Source organism: Sinocyclocheilus rhinocerous, unplaced genomic scaffold, assembly GCF_001515625.1.
Source record: "Sinocyclocheilus rhinocerous isolate Xijiao unplaced genomic scaffold, SAMN03320098_v1.1 scaffold3119, whole genome shotgun sequence".
NCBI lineage: Eukaryota > Metazoa > Chordata > Actinopteri > Cypriniformes > Cyprinidae > Sinocyclocheilus > Sinocyclocheilus rhinocerous.
The window spans coordinates 256,121-269,929 of NW_015632029.1; the positions used below are offsets into that span (position 1 = coordinate 256,121).

Consider the following 13,809-nt stretch of genomic DNA (forward strand, 5'->3'; position numbering starts at 1 on the left):
GAAATTGAGATTTATACATCATCTGAAAGCTTGAATAAATAGCTTTCCATTGATGTATGGTTTGTTAGGATAGGACAATATTTGGCTGAGATACAACTATTTGAAAATCTGGAATCTGAGGGTGCAAAAAAATCTGAATATTGAGAAAATCATCTTTAAAGTTGTCCAAATTAAGTTCTTAGCGATGCATATTACTAATCAAACATTAAGTTTTGATATATTTACGGTAGGACATTTACAAAATATCTTCATGGAACATGATCTTTACTTAATATCCTAATGATTTTTGGCATAAAAGAGAAATGTATAATTTTGACCCATACAATGTATTGTTGGCTATTGCTACAAATATACCCCAGCGACTTAACACTGCTTTTGTGCTGCAGGGACACAGATGTGATTTTTCACTATTATTTATTTTATTATTATTTTATTCTCATGGGTTTAAATAAAAGATTTTTGTTATAAGAGACAACAAAAACGACATTTGTGCATCAAACCCACTCGTTTTTCAAAAGTCACTGAATTTGCGACAGATGAATGTAACATTCTGTCAGTCAAAAACGTTCACAACACAAACTGTAACGTATGTAACACATAACGCACATGAGAACAAATTTGTTCTTCGCCGAAATTAACAGGTAATTTTATAAAATGTAGATCACGATCTTCACAGCTGTTAAAAAGATTAAGGCGGGGGTTTCAAGATGGCGGCTTGAAGGGAGGCTGTGTAGTTAAGCGGTAGTGTCCCTTTGTTGAGTTTCCTACTACTACAAACCGCATATTATAATTTTAGCACGCTCATGTCTGGCGTTTTCCATTATGAGTATAAATAACTACTTTTTACCGCTCGTTTGTTTGGCTGACATCTACATCATTCAAATTATACATTTGGATTGCATTATGTCTAATATATACTGAGAATGTTAAATCTTAAAGTTTGTACATGGAATGTTAATGGTATTCATTCACCTATTAAGAGAAGAAAGGTTTGAACTTATTTAAAAAAGGAGGGGGTACATATCGCTTTACTTAAGGAGACCCATTTAAATGATCAGGAACATTCTAAGCTATCACAGGGCGAGAGAGGCAAATATATCCTTAATTTAAAAAAAGGTAAGCAAGCAGAGGACTGTTCATCATATCAACCTATTTCTCTGCTGAATGTAGATCTGAAGATTCTTTCTAAAATCCTAGCAACATGGTTAGAAGGCCTTCTCCCTGCTGTAGTAAAGGATGACCAAACAGGCTTTATTGTAGGACGCAACTCTGTCAATAATATGCATCGCCTGTTGAATGTGATACAGTTTGCTAAACAGCAGTCAATAGATGGTCTTGTGATCTCTCTAGATGCAGAGAAGGCGTTCGATCGCATCGAATGGCCCTATTTATTTCATACGTTACATAAATTTGGTCTTGGTGAGCACTTTATTAAGTGGGTCAAGTTATTGTATAATGGATTAAGGCAATTATCAAAGTTTGATAAAATGTGGTTTCATTTTCCAATAAAAGATGATCATTTTTTACATGATTCGTTACATTAATTACCCCCTAGCTACGGAAGCGGATTAGGGCCAAGCAATAATAAAAAACAAAACCATCTCGAGATTAAAGTCATTTTAATGCGAGACTTTTTATTTCGAGTTTAATCACGCATTATAATGACTTTAATCTCGAGATGTTTTTATTTATTTTTATTATTGCTTGGCCCTAATCCTCTTCCGTACTTGACTCTTATATGTGAATAAATTAAATCTATTCATTATGTGTATAAGAGTGGGTTTGGTCACTTCTAACTTGAACGTGCATGTCTTTCATTTCTTGTAGCTGTATAAAAACAGTCTGTTTTGCTGCTTGATGTTGCAAACCGGTATATTATTTCAGTTTATTATCATAATTACACACGTGTTTGTTGCACAGATATTTCTCCCTCTTACTGCACTGTTTTTATTCTAGTCATTTACAAGTGACTAATGAATCAGAAATCTTGCACATTCTCAAGAAATAGTTTACTTGTGCATCTTATATGTGTCCCTGCAGCACAGAAGCAGTGTTAAGTCGCTGGGGTATATTTGTAGCAATAGCCAACAATACATTGTACGGGTCAAAATTATACATTTCTCTTTTATGCCAAAAATCATTAGGATATTAAGTAAAGATCATGTTCATGAAGATATTTAGTAAATCTCCTACCGTAAATATATCAAAACTTAATTTTTGATTAGTAATATGCATTGCTAAGAACTTCATTTGAACAACTTTAAAGATGATTTTCTCAATATTTAGATTTTTTTGCACCCTCAGATTCCAGATTTTCAAATAGTTGTATCTCGACCAAATATTGTCCTATCCTAACAAACCATACATCAATGGAGAGCTTATTTATTTATTTATTTATTTAGAAAAATTGACCCTTATGACTGGTTTGATCAGAAGTGCTCGTTTAAGAGAAATAATTTTAAACCTCCAACCTTTAAAATCTGCATCTGATTTGTTTTTGTGCAGAAAACACCCGCGCCAGGAGCGACGAGTTCGCCGAGAAAAACGGTCTTCCCAAGTACGAGTATGTTCTTCATCCTCGCACCACCGGCTTCACCTTCATCGTCGACACGCTGCGGAAAGGTCAGAGGTCATCAGCGCTCTGCATCATTAGTTCAGAGGATCGAATTAGTCCAGCGTAGATGTTTGTCAGAGCTCAATCTAAACTCATACAGAAGAGTATGGCGCTTGCAACAGCAGGGTCATGGGTTCGATTCCCAGGGAATGCATGAACTGATAAAGTGTAAAGCTTCAAGGACTAGTTCTGGCTTTGCCTGATGATTGTTATTTCTGTTGGCAGGTGATAACCTGGACGCTGTGCATGATATCACGGTGGCGTATCCTCAGAACATCCCTCAGACGGAGCGGCACCTGCTCCTGGGTCTGTTCCCGCGCGAGATCCACTTCCACGTGCGGCGTTTCTCTGCGGCGTGTCTGCCCTCGAGCGCGGAGCAGCTGCAGCGCTGGTGTCAGGAGCGCTGGCGAGAGAAAGAGCAGCGTCTGTGTGCCTTCTACCGCTCCGAGCCGCGCTGCTTCGACCAGCCCGAGGCCCGCGTGCCGCCCTGTAAGAGCCAGCTGAGAGTGGCGCTGATCAAAGCTGCGTCGCTGCTGTACTGGAGCGCCTTCATCACGCTCTGCTGCGCCGGCCTGTGGCTCTGGACCCCCCTCAGACTCTACTTCCTGCTGATGGTGATCTTCTTCCTGTGTCAGCAGCGGGTCACGGGTGGAGTGGAGCTGATGGAGCTGGCCTGTCACCGGCGCTGGAGCGGCGGGAGATCGCTGGAGCTGAAGGAGGAGTGAGAGACGGTTGTGTATGTAAGCCCAGCCACAGCACCTCCTGCTGGAGGAGAGGATGAAGCGCAGCCTGCGGGAGCCACGCACGAGGGACCAGACGGCATCAGCAGTCATCACTGTCGTACCTCCTTGTACTCTTTCAGGTCTTTGTGTTTCTCGTTTGCTTTAGTGGCTCAAATCCAAACCACTTACAGCCATATTTTAAAGAATTATGATATTTTATTTGGTTGCTTTGGTGTATGTATGTTCTGTAGTTACGGAACACAGCCATAGCACATTAGCTTTGAAAGATAATGTCATAAAGGAAAATCCGTTCATCAGCAGCGCGTGGTGTTTTCTCCTGCATGGCTGCAGTTAATGTGACACAGAAACGCAGCGATGAAGCCGAACGCTGGTTTCTTCAGCTGGAATCAGCATGTGATGTTCTCAGACAATCCTCGTGTAAATCAGGGCTGAGTTACCGATATAACAGCTGACCGAACCGAACCTTCCGACCTCTGACCTCTCATCGCTGCTGCCCATAACTATTAGTGTGGTGCTGTGCTGTTTGAACTGGTTTAGTGTCAGTGGTGAAGACCGGCTCACTGTGATGGAGATCCGTGTCTGTATTCACACGCGTGTTTCTCCTCATACACACGTCACTGTCACTATCACTCAGGTATATTCAGTCACTGTAACTAACCAATAAATCAATACGCCAATAAATCGATCTTCTGTGTTCCTTTATGAGCTTGCATCCAGTTGGGTGTATCTGCACGTGTTCACATGAAGGGCTCAGACGTGTTTACTGTGCGTCTCTGAATCAGACGTGTGAAGTCTGAATGTGTGACACACGACAGGCTAAAACATACAGAGATTTTGGTTTATTTTGCTTCAGCATCATGTCTCTTCTTTCAGACTAGTGGAAAGAAAACATCCCAGATACACACTGAAGTGTTCCTTTTATTGCACTTTATCTATCTACGTCTGTAGATTTCAATCTTTAAAGAGTTTTTTTTTTCACGCTGATTTATACAACATTTTACTCCTGAAAACACGGTTGAAAATGTGTTTGTTTTCTGTCTGTTGACTGTATTTTCTGATTTATGGAGCGATAAAAAGAGAAATCCGAAATTCAGAACCTTTAATATGTCAACAAAATCAAACAAGAAATCAAACCTGACTTTATCCAACGTTCAGATTTGTGTTCTGGAAATGTATGCACATATTTAATTATGCAATGCTTCGTTTGCATATTCAGAAATAACATTTCAGAAAACTTGTAATGTAATATAAAAAATACTTGCCGTTCTTAATGTGAAAAGCATGATATCTGTCAGTGAATTAGTGTTTTACTTTAACAGAGCATACTGAAGGTGATGGAGAGAATCACCAGACGTCTGAAGGTGAGGCGGTTGCCGTGACGACAGATGGTGCTCGGTGGTTGCTTAGTAACGTGATGTAGGATGATGTAGGAGCTCAGTCCTCTGCTGATGGGATTCAAGCATGTGAGCGGATGGGAAACAAACACACACGGGATCTGAGGAACAGCACAAGAATCAACACAGACAGGCTTTCCTCACAAAACATCTCTGTCACTTTTAAGGATCAACTTTAAGCTCTTTGTGGTCTTCCAAAAGCATCAGGATTTTATGATTAAAATAAATGTAATAATTAGTGCAAGAAATGATAAATAGGAGAATCGCGTCTCATAAGCTTTAGTCTGAATATGTGGACTGAAGTGTAACTGTTCCCAGTGCTTCATTCAGTTTCTGCCCTTTACACTGCAGGCTAAATGAAGCGTTCGTGATTCCTTCAGTCCGAGCAGAAGATGTGTGGCTGTGAGAGCCTCTCTGCTGCTTGCATCACATCTGAACACACGAGCACCATGTATTCACTCTTCAGAGACCCGTCCGGTCGCAGAGAGGTCACGGGGTCACAGCAGATCTGACTCTGACAGGAGACAAATGTGTTCAATGCTGATCGTTCAGCTCGTGAGACAGCATTCCACACACTTTCAAGAGACAGAAACTGCATTAAACAGGTGTGGGCTGTGAAAGTGGACTTTTGTACAGCGCAGATTACTGTCAAGACTGTAAGTCAGACTTGTTTTCATATTGGTCCGTCCTGCCTAAACTCCATCAGCTGGCTCTTCTGTTTAATCTGAGTCTGAGCGGTTTGGGTTTGGGATGAACTGGTTTTCATATGGACCAATAGCTCTAAAAACTTAATATTCAATGTGTTTTGTAGGACTGTGTTTGATTGGCTGTTGTGTTTGGCCCCTCCCCCTTTTCGCAGCTTTCCACGCCCATTTCTTGAGTCTGGTTTGAGTCTGAAACAGCAGATGAGGTTTGGTGTCATCTCAAACACAGATCAGTGTCGTTCTCCACCGCCTCACTAGCTTCTGATACACACCTGCTTCATCAGTGTTTAACTAGCGACTGCTCTCTGGTGTTTTCTGATGCTTCTGCTTCCAGGAAGCTACAATGGTTTCTCTGAATGGCAGTGAGTTCGTGTCACACCTTCAGCCTCTTCCATTATTAATAATCCGATACTGTCATGTGTTTACTGATACTCAGTGGAAATTAATAACTGGGCTTTAGATTGGACTGTTATGAATAACTGACAGAAAAACAGAAATGAAAGAAATCTTCCCTTCATCTGAAAGTCACGTGACTGATGTTCATGTACAGGTGTGTGCGTGTGTGTGTGTGTGTGAGAGAGAGAGTGTGTGAGACACTGATCTGAGGTCAGACTCGTGTGTGTGAGAGAGAGAGAGAGTGTGTGAGACACTGATCTGAGGTCAGACTCGTGTGTGTGAGAGAGAGAGAGAGTGTGTGAGACACTGATCTGAGGTCAGACTCGTGTGTGTGTGTGTGTGTGTGTGAGAGAGAGAGAGAGTGTGTGTGAGATGAGAGAGTCACTGATCTGAGGTCAGACTCGTGTGTGTGTGTGTGTGTGAGAGAGTCACTGATCTGAGGTCAGACTCGTGTGTGTGTGTGAGAGAGAGAGTGTGTGAGACACTGATCTGAGGTCAGACTCGTGTGTGTGGGTTTGTTCTCTGCTGCCCTCTAGCGCTGCATCAGCTGCATGTCTGTCTGTGATTATTATGAACACCTGTGATTAGAGTTGATGTGTGTTTTGAGATGCTGCAGTTTCTCCACACAACAGCCGATCATCAGGTGAATATTCAGTTCACGTCCATTCAGATCTGTTTACTTAGAAAGGCTAAATCTGAATTCAACCAGCACGTTTAATATTAGTGTATACAGTTTTAAAGTTTGATTTTACATTTGATTGTCTTTCAAACACACACACACAGACAGAGACACTCACACACACACACACACACACACACACAGAGAGAGACACTCACAAACACACAACAACTAAATATCAATTAATTCTGTGTTTCCCTGAATTACCAAGAAGTTATAAAGATTAGGCTATTAAGAGCAAAAGGTAATGAATAACAATAAGTAATGTAAATATGCTATTAGTATCTCATAAAACCACGTCCAGATCGAATTTCACCCCAAAATCAAAAGAAGCTAATTAAAAAAAAAAAATTTTTTAAATAATAATAATTGCATATTACTATAATACAGATGATTATTTAAGCATTAGAGGCAGTACGACAAATATTATCATCATGTTTACATTAAGTAGTCATGAGACTGGCTTGATTATGTGTTTTTATCATGTTATTTTGGGCTGAAATATGAGCTGGACGTGTCTCTCATTCACCCTCTGAATCTCTGCAGAACAATAAATTAGCTGCTGATTAGCTGGACTGATGATCCGGTGTCTGTCAGGCACCGAGCTGAACAGACTCACGTCTCAAACATGAAGGACTAACGAAGAACGATTATCAGGAATCATTAGCTGGAGTCTGAGAGCGCAGCGAGTCACAGTCGTGAGGAGTTAACACAGAGTCTGTTTGTAGTCCGGGTCGAAGCTCCTGCAGAAACAGCGTTAGAGCTTGGTGCATTTGGCAGATCTGTGCTCGGTGTGTTTCTCTGGCAGCATGTGGAGGGCCACGTCTCCCGAGGCAGGAGGACAGCAGGGCATCTCTCCGTCGGCGCGCTCCAGCTGAACCGTGACGCTGTGGACGCCGGCGCGCTGGAACAGCTGCTGGATCTGCGTCTGAAGAGCTGGGTCCTGCAGGTCAGCAGACACTTTGACGTGCAGCGAGGCCACGTTACGTCCTTTAGATAACTCCCAGACATGAGCCTCGTGAACGCTGGCCACGCCGGGGAGTCTGCACACGCTCTCCACTGAGACAGAGACACACAGCTTCAGCACGAGCGAGACAGGGACATTACATCTGTACTGTAAAATCTGCAGAAACACAGACATTTCCTTCTGCCCTCAGTGTAAAAAAACATCTTCCGATGTTGTAAATTACAAGTTATAAAACGGAGAGTTCCGGTGCTTGATTCTGATTGGCTGAGCCGCGTTCGAAGCTGTTGTAAATGACTCTACAAAGTAACATACATCTTTGTTTACTTTTGTCTGTTGCTCGGCAACCTCTTTGTAGCAACCACAACTGTTTCTGAGGAGCTACATTGTTTGGTGGAAGAATACTGTTTTTATTAATATCATTACACTTTATTTGCTCTGTTTTATTCTGTGAAACCTTACTACGTATATGGAATAACTGTTTTATAAAAGCAATAAGCCCCGTGAAGCCGTGGTTTACAGTGAATTTAGAACAGCTAAGGGGTTTAAAAAAAAAAAAACCGTTAACAACGCCCCTTAGCTGTAATACATTCACTGTAAACCACGGCTTCACGGGGCTTATTGCTTTATTATACAAGAAAGTTTCAGCCTATCTACTTCAAAATTACACATTTATTTCAATTTGTTACATGCTGTTTCTTTGTCATTTAACTTATTTTATATTAAATTTACTAGTAACTCTGACTAAAATCTGTAGTGAAATGGATAATGTGCTGGCAGAAAATGGCCAGTATGTTTAGAGAGATTTCTTTCAACCCTACACTGTAAAAATGTATTTTCTGAAGTTGTAAATTACAAGCTTTACAAGAAAATACTATTTCAGTCTACTGCGAAGTCTATCTACTTCAAAATTACACATTTATTTCACTGTTACTTGCTGTTTCTTTGTTTGATGTCAACTATTTGTGAAATGTACTAGTAACTCTGACTAAAATCTGACAGAAAATGACCAGTACGTTTACAGAGATTTCCTTCAATCCTACATGATTTACCGCAGTTGTAAATTACACGAAAAATAGCTTTACAAGTAGTTCTACAAGTTTTACTAGTAGTTTTACAATACCATTTCAGCCTTTCTACTTCAAAATTCATGGTACTTGTTGTTTCATTGTAAGTATTTGTGAAATTTACAAGCAATTTCTGAGAGATAATTGTCTCTACACTATTTTTTTCCAGTGAAAAGGCCCGTTCAACACATAACTACAATGATAAAGTTTTGAAAACTATTCTAAATAGCCACACCACAACTACAACAATAACAGCACAGATGAATGCTAGAGCTGGAATCCCATTCAGAACGACTTTATTCCAGCTGATGAAGATGAAAACATCCACAGCCAATCAGAATCCATCCTGCTTTAAAGCACAAGCATTTGCAAAAGTATGTGTATAGAGACATGAACATGAACTCACAGACTGCGGTGAGCGGCAGGTCGGCAGGACTCATCTGCAGCAGGATCCCAGCCGTTTCTTTGACCAGAGGAGCAGCTGACAACAGCAAGCATTTAAAGGGACGGATGACAAAACTGCAGCTGGCTTACAATATTAACAATAAACGCTGGTCTGCATGCTAATATATCATTCTGTGAACGGCCTGTCCTTCATGTTAACGTGGTGAACCTGACTGTATTTATACAGCGTGTGTAAAAGGTAATGTGTCCCTAACACTATGCACTTATTCTTTGTACTCCGCATCTAGAGCTGCAGAACTCGAGCAATTAAAGCTGCGACGGTCCAATATCGGTTAATTAAGTGCATGATCTGGGCTTTAGAAGTGCACTTTATCTTTTTAGAATAATCACACTATCTATACTAAAAAACGTCAAAGCATTGTGCAAAAGTATGTGAGCTGCTGTATAGAGACATGAACATGAACTCACAGACTGCGGTGAGCGGCAGGTCGGCAGGACTCATCTGCAGCAGGATCCCAGCCGTTTCTTTGACCAGAGGAGCAGCTGACAGCATGATGATGACCACCATGACCAGCGTCAGACTGGGGTCCACGTAACACTGCCAGTTACACGGGCTCTCAGGGGCCAGGGGCCAGACGTAGAACAGAGCCGAGGCCACCACCACCACCACCGAGCCCAGTGCGTCATTCAACACATGCAGCAGCACGCCTGCGGAGAGAGACACGCTCACACACACACCAGACTCACTGCTGCTGAGCGCTGAGACCAGCCACACACTCACCCCTGATGTTCAGAGGAGGCCCGTCGCTCCCAGCCTTCTCCTCCTGCAGGCCTGTGGACCATAACACGCAATCCATGACAAACATACACCTCCCAGCTCTGTGTGAGAGTCAAACATCACAGCTCTTGTGCATCAGCACACCTCAGATTACAGTCAGAATCCAGACAATACTGTACTTTAGTAATTAATGCATCCTAGATAGCACACGTGCATCGCAGAGACGCATGCTTTCAACTGAAAGATGTATTTTTTAGTGTTTGCTCGTCTGCGGTGCATCTATGGGATGTTTCCTTTCGCATGGTTTTTGCAGGTGAATTTAAGATCATGCACAGAAAATTTAAGCAGCAAATTTCAATGCAGCACAGTACGTCAGTATGAACTTCTATGGACAGATCTCCATTACTTTTAAATTCATTTTACAAAAAATATACTAAAATAACTTATACTGTACCTTCTGTTCACACTGCAAAAAAGTGATGTCTTGTTTTCCAGTACATTCACTGGAGAAGCAGAGCTATTAGGTCTGAGTCTTGTTTTATGAGAAACTGATCACAATCATGTGAGTTTACAATTAAAACCAACACATATCTGACAATGGGCTCAGAAAAATTAACTTAATTTAAAGTGAAAGCAAGTTTTCATTCTCCATTGACAGACATTTGTTCTGTTTAATCGTAAATGCACTTCATTTTGTTCAATTTCTCAGAAAACAAGACTTCATATTTTCATTTTGCATCTCCAGTAAATTTATCTTGATTTAAGGATGTTTAGATATTGCTCCGGTTGCTTACGTAACCTGGGTTCCCTGAGATAAGGGAACAAGCGTTGCGTTGATCACGCTCTGGGGAAACTCCTGTTTACTCAACAAGGCAGCAGTTTACTGTCGTGTCGCGCCGCATCCAGTGTACACAGCGTCACTGATTATAATGGGCTCTATAGTATTTTGTCGAGTAGACACGGTGTAAGACTTATTTAAATATTGCAGGAGAGATCCGATCGGTTATCCAGATAGAGAAGTCACTCGATGTTGCCAAGCGTCCTGACTGACTGATGATCTGATCTGCTTGACTGGATCACGGTGATCACATGTTAATGCCAAGTGTAAACACTGCCTAAACAGGAGTTTCCCCAGAGCGTGTTAACGCAACGGGAAAGACCGTTAGAAGGGGAACAAGACAGAAATACTGAGGAAGATATTCTTTTTTTTTTTTTGCAGTGCATTTAACATTTAATGGAATGACTTTATGAATTTAAGACTTTCTGCTCTGATTTAAGAGCTTTTAACTCAAACTCAATTCCTGGAGGCCTGCAGAGTTCAGATTCAACCCTAATTAAACACACCTGATCCAACTAATGTAGGGATGTAACGATTACCGGTTTGACGATAAATCATGATAAAATTCCCCACGGTTAGTATTACCGTTTCATCTTTAAATTATCATTAAAACCGTATTAGATTAACGTGATTGGAACAACTCGAGATAAATAAACACTGTCCAGCATAAAGCACAGTTTTCAGTAACAGTGTCACGTGCGCACAGCAGCAGAGTAGCTTCGTTTTGAGTGAAAACTGGGCGGAAAAGCTGGGAGGTTTTAAAAGAGTGCTAAGGGAATTATAGAAATTAATATATGAATTAATTAATTATATGAATGTACCTCTGAAGGTTCTGACTGTCTTCAGAAACGATTCGATGGCATTATGTTATGGCCAAAAACAGACCGAATTAGCATGCCCTGCTGTAGATTTTGACTGGCTGATGAAAAACAAGCTTGTGTGGATTCTACACATTTAAACAATTCAGATAAGTTATCTAGAATTATTTGTGGAGCAGATAAAATACATATAATCATTTATTAATCAATTATCATTTAGACTTATATCTTTTCTTTATTTAAAGGCTGAGATGTGAGGTTTACCTTTTTATGAAACTTTTTCAAAGCTTTATTTGAACATTTACATTAGATATTTCAACATGCTATTAAACTGTTGTCTGTCAAGTTGTCATTTAAAATCCGAACATCATTGGTAATGTTATTGTTTTAGTGATTATGCAAACAAAAAGTCATTTTATTTGTTGTTTGTTGATTTTTAAATATAAAACTTGAAGTGATTTATGTGTCTGTACTTTTTGAACATCTCCAGCACATTTTAACAATACCATGATAATACTGATAACTGTGATAATATTGGTCACTATAATCGTGATAAGAAAATTTAACCGTGATAATTTTGGTCACTATAATCGTGATAGGAAATTTTCATATCGTTAAATCAAGTCCTTCAGGCTGATTTGAAAACTACACTACTGTGTGTGTTGGAGCAGGATTGAGTTTGACACCCCTGCTTTAACTTGTGAACAAAGACTTTTTAAAGGGGTCATATGATGCAATTTAATTTTTTCCTTTCTCTTTGGAGTGTTACAAGCTCTTGGTGCATAAAGAAGATCTGTAAAGTTACAAAGACTAAAGTCTCAAATCCAAAGAGATATTCTTTATAAAAGTTAAGAGTTAGCCACACCTACCTAAAACGGCTCGTTCGAACACATTTGCCACTGATGATTCAAACGCGAGTTTTGGGCAGTGTGGATTAACGTTAGCACTTGTTGTTTGTCATTTCTCTGATCACAAATGCAGACATGGTTTTATGTTTACGCGGCGCGATGCAACGCAACGCGTAAAAAGACAGTATAAGTTATTATAATCCGTAATTATGTCCCCACTGGATGCAACAAATGCCTCGTTTGTAATGGGTTTTCATGTTTTTGTGTCGTTGCTCCGGCCGGACACGGCATCAACAGTATGTGTGGGGCGTAACATTTCCGTCTCACGCTTGAGGTATTCGGCCAATCACAACGCATTGGATAGCTGGCCAATCAAGCACACCTCGCTTTTTTCAGACCGATGAGCTTTGTAAAAATCGACGCGTTTCAGAAAGGCGGGGCATAGAGGAGAAACAATAATGTACAGTATGTGGAAAATTATGTGTTTTTTTAACTTTAACCCGCATAAACACATTTCATTACACCAAATACACAAAATAATGTTCTTTTTAGCAGCATCATATGACCCCTTTAAGGAGTCTGCAGAAACCCTGCTGTCAGATCTTAAATAGACATTTAGAAAAATAAGATGTTTATGATTTCGGATGAGTGCAAAACTAACTTTTTTTTGTTTATCAGATGTTTTTGCACACAGCAGATGCTTCCCAGATGAAGCGCTCTTTACGAGGCATCTAAACAGCTGTGACGCTGCTAAACACCAAGCGTTACGATCAGCACCTGTTTCTTCCTCCGCCGCGTCCTCCTCCTCCTCCTCCTCCTCCTGCGGCACTGACGCGTCTTTCTGCCGCCTCGCGCGCAGGCAGCGGCAGTCCTGGAAGATCAGCAGCCCGAGCACGTTCACCGCAAGCCCCAGCGAGCCCACGATCAGCACCAGCGGCGGGTCATCGATGGCCTGCGGCATGGCGAGCCTCTTCAGCGACTCCATGGACACAGAGAAGCAGAGCGCGGCGAGGAACACGGCGTTAGCCAGCGCGCCCACCACCTCCGCGCGGCCCATGCCGTACGTGAAGCGCCCCGAGCCCGCGCGACGCGACACCCGCGCCGCCGTCAGCCCGACGCACAGCGACAGAATGTCCGACAGCATGTTGAACGAGTCCGACACCAGCGCGATGGAGTTGCCCATGTACCCCGCCACGATCTCCGCCACGAAGAAGATGACGGTGATGACCAGCATCAGGATCAGGCGGCACGTCTTGCCGCTGTAGCGCCCCATGATCGCGTGCGTTCAGCTCGGATGGAGATGCGCGGAGCTCTCGGTCACATCACCTGTCGGTCTCACGTCGCCGATCATGAGTTGGCACTTCTGCTCGCGCTGATGATTCGCTTCAGGTCTCCAGTGACTCCTGCGAGGATTCTTCACACCCGAAACAGCGCGCGTCTGAGGCGGCTCCTCGCCGGATTCTTCTCATTGTCACCTTTGGACACTCATCCAGCTGGCTTTTTCTGCTGACAGACTGCGCTCTAAGGGTTAGTTAGTTCCATGCAGGTCAGCGGGGTTATT

At 41.8% G+C, this 13,809-nt stretch overlaps 1 protein-coding gene across 1 annotated transcript; it reads left to right on the forward strand.

Moving 5' to 3' along the window:
* Nucleotides 1-2,416: 2,416 nt before the first annotated feature.
* LOC107742083 (lysocardiolipin acyltransferase 1-like) lies at nt 2,417-4,029 on the forward strand. The gene is made up of 3 exons (XM_016554948.1): nt 2,417-2,423; nt 2,506-2,622; nt 2,840-4,029. Exons 1-3 carry the CDS (start codon nt 2,417-2,419, stop codon nt 3,337-3,339), a joined length of 624 nt encoding a protein of 207 aa, XP_016410434.1. The 3' UTR covers nt 3,340-4,029.
* Nucleotides 4,030-13,809: the final 9,780 nt, after the last annotated feature.